This window comes from Syngnathoides biaculeatus, chromosome 16 (genome assembly GCF_019802595.1).
Source record: "Syngnathoides biaculeatus isolate LvHL_M chromosome 16, ASM1980259v1, whole genome shotgun sequence".
Lineage (NCBI taxonomy): Eukaryota > Metazoa > Chordata > Actinopteri > Syngnathiformes > Syngnathidae > Syngnathoides > Syngnathoides biaculeatus.
This window is the reverse complement of record NC_084655.1, coordinates 14,157,292-14,167,031: the sequence shown is the minus strand read 5'-3', so window position 1 is coordinate 14,167,031 and position 9,740 is coordinate 14,157,292. Positions and strand designations below refer to the sequence as shown.

The window sequence follows — 9,740 nt, the reverse complement described above, 5'->3', positions numbered from 1 at the left end:
TATCATTTGACTGCAGAGCCTCTGGCCACGTGAAGCAGTTTTTTTTTTTTTTTTAATTTAATGTAAATTTCATGGGAGGAAAAAAGGAGAGCAATGTTAATAATTTATCATAGGAAGGATTCATCTGTGGAAGTTTTAGTCTACAGGATATGTGGTGAACCTTTTAGTCAGTCCTCTGAGAGCCTTGGAAAAATTTATCGGGGGGGAAAAAAAAAAAAGTCCAATTGAACAAATGTATGTTATGAACATTTGTTGGTGACATGTTTCCAGGCTTTCATAGGAGTTCCTCTGAGGTTTTGTTTTAAAATTGCGTGGCAGGCCAGATCCAGCGCTCCTGAGGGCTGTAGGTTCCTCACCCCTGCTCTAATGTGACAGAATATGGCGCAAGGAAGATTTGAAGGCAACCTGCGTCTCTTGTTTAAAACATGCCTTTTGAATGATTTGCTTAGCTTTCTTTTTCCACATGCTTAACTCTTCTATGGTTTAACACTCACGCATCTGCAGCACTTTTGACTGAAAGGCATCATGGTTGTTGCACGTCACAGCAGTTAAAGGGAACATAGTGTGACGTGCGCATGTGGACAAGAGCTGCAATTTAAAACAAAACATTTGGAATTTAATCCCAACTGTTTTTTTCCCTCACTTTCTACACAGGCAGACTCAAGCCAAGACTATTATCAGCTTTCTTCATACATAATTGTCAAAAAAAGGTAATAAATGGCTAATCTATATACTTAACATTTAATTGTTGGTATGATATGTGGTTCACATTGTAAAGCTGAAAATAAAACAATTGACTTGCAAATTGGCTGGAATGAGTCATTAAAATGGGAAAATGGTATTCTTTTGAGAATTAAGTAGTGGGGTTTGTTTTCATCACATTTTTATTCTATAAAGAAATGACGTAATTGTAACACAATGGAAACTGCTAACCATGTGATCGATGCTATACTGTTGAACTACCTAAAAGTTGAACTTGGAAACTAAGGTTCTTGCAGTTCTACTTCTGACCACTAGATGATGCCAAAGTAAAACTAATATTTCATCACCCCTTTTCACAGTTGACGGCCACCACCTTGCAAAATGTGAGTTAAATACTATGCAGCTTTGAAAAAAAAAATGCCATTTAGTGTATTTTCTTGTGGATCTTATTTTTCTAAATAGTCAATGACATGATTAACGTAGAATACTATACAGTACTTAAACCAGAGAGGCTATAAAATCCATCAATTTATCCTGCTTATTTTCAGTAAGTGGGTCACAAGTTTGTTATGGGTGGGTCATGCAGTAGAAAATTAGAAGGGTCCTAGGTTTATGACACTACACACATGACGTTTTGAGATTCATTTCATACTTGTGTATCTACTGTAATTATGACATTGACAGATTGATTCATTGTGATTTATGCACAGTATGGAGGAGCAAAACTTTTGACAGCCACGTGTCAGAAAAGTAATGGTATATTTTGGGTAAAGAAAGCTATCAGTACCTAGATAAAATAATTTTTGTTTTGCTCTGTAGGCACATGATATAAGTACAGTGAAGTTATGTTTAAAAATGTATACTAATTTTCAAAGGCTATTTTTGAACAACCCCCACACAGTAGGGTAGAACAAAGATAAAAAAAAATGAATAAGAAATTCTACAAATTCCTTCAATGTCCTTTAATCTGTATTGTACCAGGCTCATACCAGGCATATCTAGGAATGGATTTGCGGCATTTTTTTTTTTTTTCAAAGATATTCTCTCTCGCACAGTCTCCCAGACAATGAACGCACATAAATTGACACTGTGAGATTGAATCCTGGTAGCTGAAAATAAACCACGACTGGGTTATATGGACTGTAAAATGACAACATTGTCTTCTAAGGTAGTCTTGGTCCAAATTTGTCTCATCTGACTTTCACGTTTACAAGTGACAATTTCCTTCAAAATATGCCTTCTCCTGCTCTATTTAATACATAACATCACTTTATATATAATATGAAAGAAAGGGGAAAGGAAATGTTACATAACCTTTTTAGACACACGCTCAAGATGTCTGAACAGGTTTCTTCAACACAGCTCTGCTTGATAGGGGAGTCCTGTCCAATGCAGACGGCGAGCTGGACCTTGTTTAAGAGAAACTCTGTGATGGCAAAGGCCTCCTATATCTGGCTGAGAGGAAGGAACTTCTGGTAGTAGCTTTTGGTGACGTCAATCATCAAGTCCTGTGTGCACTCTGGAAGCTCCCCCGAAAACAATCCTGTCAGGGAGACGAGTTTAAAAAAATAGAACAGGGGAAAAAAAAAGCCAAGAACATGCTGACGATTGTGTTTACAGAGACCTGGGCATCCTGAAAAGACAGTAAAAGGAGGCACCACCGTCTCCGGAGGAAGAACAGTGTTGTCCAAGATCTTGCAGCAGTCTTTCAGCACACAGCGACGACCCTGACAACGGCATACCAAACACTCCATAAAAATTGGATTATAAAATAATCATTTCATTTTATATGCAGTCAACCACTGCCTACTCATTGTTTTCTATTCAGGAATCTATCAATTTATATATCACCCCCCCCTCCCAGTTTAACCTATCCTCAAGTTCTTGCTGAAAAACTCACCTATTCGTGTAGTTTTGTACTCATTCAGTATCACACTAAGATGCCACACAATGCCCCTGGCTGATATCTAGGTAGTAATTGGTGTCGAGAAAGTGTTATTGAAGTGATAAATCAACTGTCAGACTAAAATCATGATATGTTGAGTACAAGCTAAGTTTAGCCTGGGTTGTTAGTGGAGGTTACAGAGACCTTTCACGACATACATGTGTACTTCCAATTATTTTCCCCAAATTCAAATTATCAGTATCCATTTTTGTCAAAAATGTGTCTGATGTGTTGTGTGAGAGAAGAGTCTCTGCTAGGATGAAGGGCAAAGTTTACAAAACAGTGGTGAGGCCGGCCATGATGTACGGATTAGAGACGGTGGCACTGAAGAAACAACAAGAAACAGAACTGGAGGTAGCAGAAATGAAGATGTTGAGGTTCTCGCTTGGAGTGAGCAGGTTGGATAGGATTAGAAATGAGCTCATTCGAGGGACAGCCAAAGTTGGATGTTTTGGAGACAAGATTCGAAAGAGCAGACTTTGATGGTTTGGACATGTTCAGAGGCGAGAGAGTGAGTATATTGGTGGAAGGGTGCTGAGAATGGAGTTGCCAGGCAAAAGAGCGAGAGGAAGACCAAAGAGAAGGTTTATGGATGTGGTGAGGGAAGACATGAGGGCAGTTGGGGTTAGAGAGGAAGATGCAGGAGATAGGCTAAGATGGAAAAAGACACCTAACGGGACAAGCCAAAAGGAAAAGAAGAAGCGTACCTATTTTTGTCAAAGCAGCGGGATGAATTCTGAAGTGTTTCCGGCTATATCATCTGCTCATATTTAGTCAAACGCTTTCAGTAGAGGCTCAAACCTACTGTTTGGTGATATCTATGCATTCCAGATTTCAGGCTGTAACTGAATGCAATAATGCCAAGTGTAAAGTTAATTTGTCCAATTAGTTGTAGTCCTTAAAAAAGCGAGAGGGACATATACACCTACTTTCTTTCGGCTTGTCCCGTTTGGGGTCACCACAGCGTATACAAACAGTTTTAATTCCCACACCGTTCACCTGATTTAGATGGAGATACCCTCAAATTAAAGATGAATATCTGTAGTTGACACATTTCATTTAATTTGAAATATATTGTGGTGGTGTTTGAACCAAAATGACGTAAATTGTGTCGATGTCACGGTATGTGATTTCTCAATTCTGAGCACAGCTAGATTCTGAGTTATATGAGGGTGTGCACACTTGTGCAACTACATTATTTCAGTTGTTTATTTCAAAAGGTTTTGAAACAATTTATCTTGGTCTCAATTTTTTTTAAATTAACTCACAAAACTTTGTCAATTGAACAGGGGTGTGTATCCTTTTCATACCCACTGAAGATTTTTAGGTTTAACAGCAAGTTACAGCTTGAAAATGTCTGAATCCAAGCTATGTGACATGACTGCATCTATTCTTCACATTGACATACAACAACGTTACACCACATTTCCACATAAATCTTTTTCAAAGTTTTGTTAAAACCCTTAGCCATTCAAATTATACCATAACTGAGTCTGATTTAATGATTGCAAAGCAACCGAAAATAAAGCATAATGCTCCACCCTCTGGTCACATCATGACTAGCATGTGACTGACCCGAGGCGGCGAGACTCTGTTGTGTGTTTGCGCGTGCGTAACACTCACTATGACGCAATTCTTGCCAATGTGGACGTAGGAACCGATCTGAGCTGCGTTCACCACGCAGTCCTCCTCGATGAAAACGTGGTCGCCGATGTGCAGCGGGAAGAAGGCCACTCTGTGAGGGAGAAAGCAGAGGATAGGTAGACTTGAACTTGAAATGTTGTGACCCTGGGACCCGTGTTTTCTAAAGTCGCAACGCACTTTTATACATTTTGAGAATAACAAATAAATTTATTTTTCATAAGTAGCCTTTGAAAACATCCATCCATCCATTATCTGACCCGCATATCCTCGCAAGGGTCATGGGAGTGTTGGCGCCTATCCAGCTATCTTCGGGCAGGAGCCGGAGTACGCCCTGAACGGGTCGCAGCCAATCACAGGGCACAGAGACAAACAACCAGTCGCACTCACAATTACACTTACCAAATTAGAGTCTTCAATTAATGCATGTGTTTGGGATGGGGGGGGGGACCCCCCACACAGGCAAGGGGAGAACATGCAAACCCCACACAGACAGGGCCGGGATTTTGAGCCCAGTCCTCAGAACTGTGAGGCAGTCTCTCTAACCAGTCGGCCGCCGTGCCACCCTTTGAAGCAATTTTTTAATGCCACATAGTTACAACCTCAAAGTGCCTTTCAGTGCATGTCATTAAGAATCTGAGGATGAACAGGAAAGTTCAAAGGATAACTGCATTGGTAGTAACTGGTTAGTTAAACTGGTAAAAGCAGCAAAAAAATGCCCCTTGACATTGACTTATTGAACTTTTACTTAGAAAAATTCAACAGAATGACCGCATTCAAAATCAAAATAGTTAAAAAAAAAGTACAATCTGACTTTAAAATCAGTAGATGTACGATGCACAATGCTTCAGACAGAGGGGTGGCACGTCTGCCTCAGAGTTTCGAGGTTCAAATCTAATCAAATCCTGTGTTACGTTTTTATGTTCTCCAACCCCCCCCCCCTCACACACACACATATTGCAAAAAACATTTTTTGACAATGTTGGACTTCTCTGCCAAGTGTTCAAGAAATATTTGTCATATGAACAAAAGACATTTTACCCTTTGCTGAATTTCTTGAAAGGTGGACGAATGACACTCCTGCTTTTAACCACACAATGTCTCCCCACTCTGACATTAGCCAGGTCGCCCCTGATGATGCAGTCATCCATGACGATGGTCTGGAGGAGAGACGCCACACAAAACGAACTCCAATCAAAATCTAATTCATGAACTCAAAACCAGAATCTTCCCATCGTGTATTTTAACTTACTTTGCCATTCAGTACGATATTCTGACTTCCACAGAGCACCGACTGTCTGCTAACCTTGTTGCCAGAAGCCTAAATTTAACAAAAAACACGATATCAACAATGATGCCATGGTGGTCCAACGCCCCGTCCGGCTAGCTAGCCACATAGCATACTGTAAAAAGAAAAAAAAATACTTCACCGTCTCGATATACTCCGCTTTGTTGTACAGTATTTCAGACAACTCCATGGCTGCCAAAACGTCGCGCTGTTTTCGAAACAAAAAGGAAAAAGCAAACAATGGGAATCATTTGTTTTATGTCGCTCGGCTTCTTCTACTGACAGTTCGACTGGATGGACGACCAGACTGTACGAGTTGAGTAAAGTGTTATCGATGGATTTCGCCACACACCGAAATTTGAATATTCCGTATAGAACCAACTTTTAATGCTTTATTCATGAACATAATGGTTGTTATTTACTTTAAAGCGTGGTGGTCAATAAATTATCAATTAGCCCTATCGCATCAATTGATGCTGGTCATTTTGGAGGTTGATTTGTTTGGACTGAATTTGACCAGCTCCGGCAAAGAGGTTAGGGTTAGATAGAGACTTTCCCGTCATTGTTCTTATTTTCTCCAAGCACTTTTTCTATTAATAATTTTTTTACATTATTCTTGTCCAGATATGCCTATCAAAAAGTCATTAAATCAAAAATCGTGAACGCGCATGCGCACTGGCAGCAGTCGCGTCTTCTTCCTAGCTTGCAGTGCATGCTGGGAGCCCGCCGAGTTCTCTCAGTCATGGCGTCCAGCGTCCTACACCAGTGTCTCCGCTCTCTTGCGCGACCCTCGCTGCGGCTTCTGTCCGCCAATTTGGCAGTGAGAGCCGCTTCGGGTCTCTCAGCAGCCGCACTCCGACCTCTCTCGTTCGCCGCGGCCAGCCGGAGGACGCGGTGGCTCGGCCAAGGCCCGGTGAGTGTCCGCTATCATTGAGCTAGCGTGTGAGTCGCCGTGACCTACCGACGCCTTTCAAAAGGGTTACGGTAACACAGCCCGAGAAAGTTTATGCGCGATAACACGTTTTTGGTTTTGACTTTTCTAAGTGACATGCCACGAACATTTAATCGAAATTAACACACACACACACATAAAAGTGTCGTACGAATGATAGGATGTCGTGACGGCTAGCTTGCTAACAACGTTAAGATGCATTTGTGCAGCTGATTTTCTTCTGGCCATTTGCCTGTTCGGCTTTTAAGTTATTACAATTCGAAACATTTTACTATTAAACTATATTTTAATCTCTACACGCCACAATACAGTACACAATACCTTTTTGAACTACGCTATACACATTTCCCTTATAATATTCTGTAGAATATATTACACCTTCATTTGACTTCAGTACATTTGATTAGATTTCACAATTATTGGACTATGCTACATTAATAGACTAAAGCTTCAGTACACTACACGAGTTGACTGTTGACTGCACTGCACATCCACCCATCCATTTTCTTAACTGCTTATCCTCACAAGGGTCGCGGGGAGTGCTACAGCCTATCTCAGCTGTCAACGGGCAGGAGACAGGGTACACCCTGAACTGGTTGCCAGTGAATCACAGGGCACATAGAGACAAAACAGCCGCACTCACAATCACACCTAGGGAGAATTTAGAGTGTCCAATTAATGTTAGATGTGTTTGGGATGTGGGAGGAAACCGGAGTGCACGGGAAGAACATGCAAACTCCACACAGGCGGGCCCGAGATCGAACCAGAGACCTTAGAACTGTGTGGCCAACGCTTTCCTGCACATCACATTACACTTGAATTGTCTATGTCATTACATACTACATTTTTGCACTAAATCACAAACACGAGCTGGCTTGGGTTGCGTCAGGAAGGCATCGGGCGTAAAAATTGTGCCAAACATTTATGTGCGTTCATCTGAGATGATATGGTGTGGCGACCTTAAAGGGACAAGCCGAAAGAAACTAACACACAGTTATCGTGTGCATTTGAGCCGAGCTGCAGCAAATAAAAACCATAAGTGTTTACTGTTATTTCAAGGAGGAAAAACATTTGGTCAGAAGGTTGTGCAATTGTTAAAGATGGATCAACATGTCTGCTATCAAAAAGTTTTGGCCCAGTTTCAGATTCTATTTTTGCATAATTTTCCCTTAAAGCTTACCAAATGTAAATGGACAACTATAACACAATGATTTCATTCCAAATCCATTAAATAGCCCAGTGCGAAATAAATCATGAATTAATTGTGGTTAAACACGTTTTTTTTTTTTTTTTTTTTTGGTTAAATTTCACAACTCACACCAAAGCATAATTACTTCCAAACCTGTTCAATCAAGAAGTCACTTAAATCTTTCCTGACAAAATCAAATTGGACAGAAGATCGAAAACAGCTGCTGGAACAAAATGATACGATCCAAAAAAATCATCTGTAGTCTGGAAAGGGTAACAAAGCCATTTTTAGGATTCTAGCGAACCACAGGGAGAGCCATTATCCTCACAGGAATGGCTTTAAAAAAATCCAAAATTAAGGTTTTGGATTGGCCTAGTCAAAGCCTAGACTTGAAGTAGTAGAGTTTTTTTTTTATAGTTTTTAATTAAAAGTTCCATTTAAAAAAAAAAAAAATATTTGGCGATCACTTTGTCCTTTCATTTCTGTGAAGATCTTAAACATCGACATGGGGAAATGTGCAAAAATGTAAGAATTTGAGAAGGGGCGGCAAAGACTTTTTGACGACACTGTAAATATGCCGTTTCCAGATCTCCTCGGGCGTGCTTTGCCGACAGTACGGCGACCTGCCCCCCCTCACCCTAGAGACCATCAAAGACCGCGTCATGTACGTCCTCAAGCTCTACGACAAGATTAATCCCGAGAAGGTGTGGCGAAGAATAAAACGTACGCATGTGGACAATATTCCGGAAGACTTTTTGCTAACGTAGCTTTTTCTGAATGCCCCATCAGTTGCAGACGTCATCCCACTTTATGAAAGACTTGGGTCTGGACAGCCTGGACCAAGTGGAGATCATTATGGCCATGGAAGATGAGTTTGGTGAGTCTTCCCCCTTCTGTTTATCTTTGTCCAATTATTATTATTTTTTTTTTTAATCAATGAATTTGTTACTTCCGCAGGGTTTGAGATTCCTGACGCAGAAGCCGAGAAGTTGATGACTCCTTCGGAGATCGTGCAGTACATCGCAGACAAGAAGGATGTTTATGAGTAAAAAAAAAGGAGGCAAGTGCTTAAATTGGGCAGTGATGGATTTTTTTTTTTTCATCTTTAATTTTAGACTTTTGCTTTCTTTGCAGTGTCACCCCATCCAACCTTCACAGGAAGGTGACCTCGAATAATTGGTCCACGTCCCCACTGTTGGCGCTTCTCTTTGTGGTGTTGTGGGCATCTGCTGCTCCTGCTGCAGCGTTTTACGTTTGTATTTAAATGAACGGCTCAAATCAACTTTTTTCCCCCCTTTCACACATTGTACAATTTTTTTGAGTTGATCAATAAAGAAGTCTCTGTGGAAAGCATGTTTTTGTTTATATGACTGGGGGACAAGATTCAGATCAACTACTGCATGTATATTTTGCGTGTTGTCATTTCTGGGGGGGTTTTCAAATTGACGATAAAGTGCATCATGGGTGGGTGAACTGGTTGCGCGTGATGTTTTTTTTCTGGAAGCGTTCGAGTACCGATTTTCGTTCGAAAACAAGCAAAAAAAGTCATTTTCGAGAACCGAGGCTTGATTATTTTTGAAGGATACAAATGTGTATTTAATCTGAAAAACCAAATTAAGAGTGAACTACATAAAATCGACAAATCATACAGTGTGATTCTCAATTCAAAAAGGATTTTTTTTTCTTTTACCTTGGTGGATGTAGTCTTGGGCGGAGTGGTCTCATTCAACAAAACGTCTTTCCCTTGTCTTGTTTTGGGGTATCCAAAAGGTGCACAGTATTACTTGAAATCAGACAATACATTGACTTTATTAAAGAAAATGCAAATGTGCTCAAATTGAAAATAACGTGGGTTATGGCATTGATTTCATGTGGATCTTGCAAAGCACATCAGCCGCTGCACCACAAAACGATTGGAATGTGTTTAATATTCCATTTAAATACTACACTTAAATCCATTACACTGATCTCAAAAAAATCCTCCAAAAGGTGATACATATTTATAGTTAGTATACAATATTTC

The 9,740-nt window shown here is 40.3% G+C and overlaps 2 protein-coding genes across 2 annotated transcripts; one reads left to right on the top strand and one right to left on the bottom strand.

Moving 5' to 3' along the window:
• Window positions 1-18: 18 nt before the first annotated feature.
• On the bottom strand, window positions 19-6,108 carry dctn5 (dynactin 5). The gene is made up of 6 exons (XM_061845980.1): window positions 5,719-6,108; window positions 5,541-5,609; window positions 5,330-5,448; window positions 4,271-4,382; window positions 2,327-2,429; window positions 19-2,245 (listed from the first exon to the last, which is right to left on the bottom strand). The coding sequence occupies exons 1-6, from the start codon at window positions 5,764-5,766 to the stop codon at window positions 2,148-2,150; spliced, it is 549 nt and encodes a 182-aa protein (XP_061701964.1). The 5' UTR covers window positions 5,767-6,108; the 3' UTR covers window positions 19-2,147.
• A 150-nt stretch (window positions 6,109-6,258) lies between these two features.
• Window positions 6,259-9,067, top strand: ndufab1b (NADH:ubiquinone oxidoreductase subunit AB1b). Its single transcript, XM_061845981.1, has 5 exons — window positions 6,259-6,489; window positions 8,305-8,421; window positions 8,507-8,594; window positions 8,675-8,777; window positions 8,852-9,067. The coding sequence occupies exons 1-4, from the start codon at window positions 6,289-6,291 to the stop codon at window positions 8,764-8,766; spliced, it is 498 nt and encodes a 165-aa protein (XP_061701965.1). The 5' UTR covers window positions 6,259-6,288; the 3' UTR covers window positions 8,767-8,777; window positions 8,852-9,067.
• The last annotated feature ends 673 nt before the right edge of the window (window positions 9,068-9,740 follow it).

What these genes read in the sequence shown, in the direction of transcription:
- dctn5 (XM_061845980.1), bottom strand. Translation starts at nt 5,766, where the DNA reads ATGGAGTTGTCTGAAATACTGTACAACAAAGCGGAGTATATCGAGACG. An exon ending in AAGCGGAGTATATCGAGACG is followed by an intron (nt 5,610 to 5,718) that starts GTGAAGTATTTT and finishes TGTTAAATTTAG; the next exon opens with GCTTCTGGCAACAAGGTTAG. An exon ending in TTCAAGAAATTCAGCAAAGG is followed by an intron (nt 4,383 to 5,329) that starts GTAAAATGTCTT and finishes TCTCCCTCACAG; the next exon opens with AGTGGCCTTCTTCCCGCTGC.
- ndufab1b (XM_061845981.1), top strand. Translation starts at nt 6,289, where the DNA reads ATGCTGGGAGCCCGCCGAGTTCTCTCAGTCATGGCGTCCAGCGTCCTA. An exon ending in GGTGGCTCGGCCAAGGCCCG is followed by an intron (nt 6,490 to 8,304) that starts GTGAGTGTCCGC and finishes TGCCGTTTCCAG; the next exon opens with ATCTCCTCGGGCGTGCTTTG. An exon ending in GGCCATGGAAGATGAGTTTG is followed by an intron (nt 8,595 to 8,674) that starts GTGAGTCTTCCC and finishes TTACTTCCGCAG; the next exon opens with GGTTTGAGATTCCTGACGCA.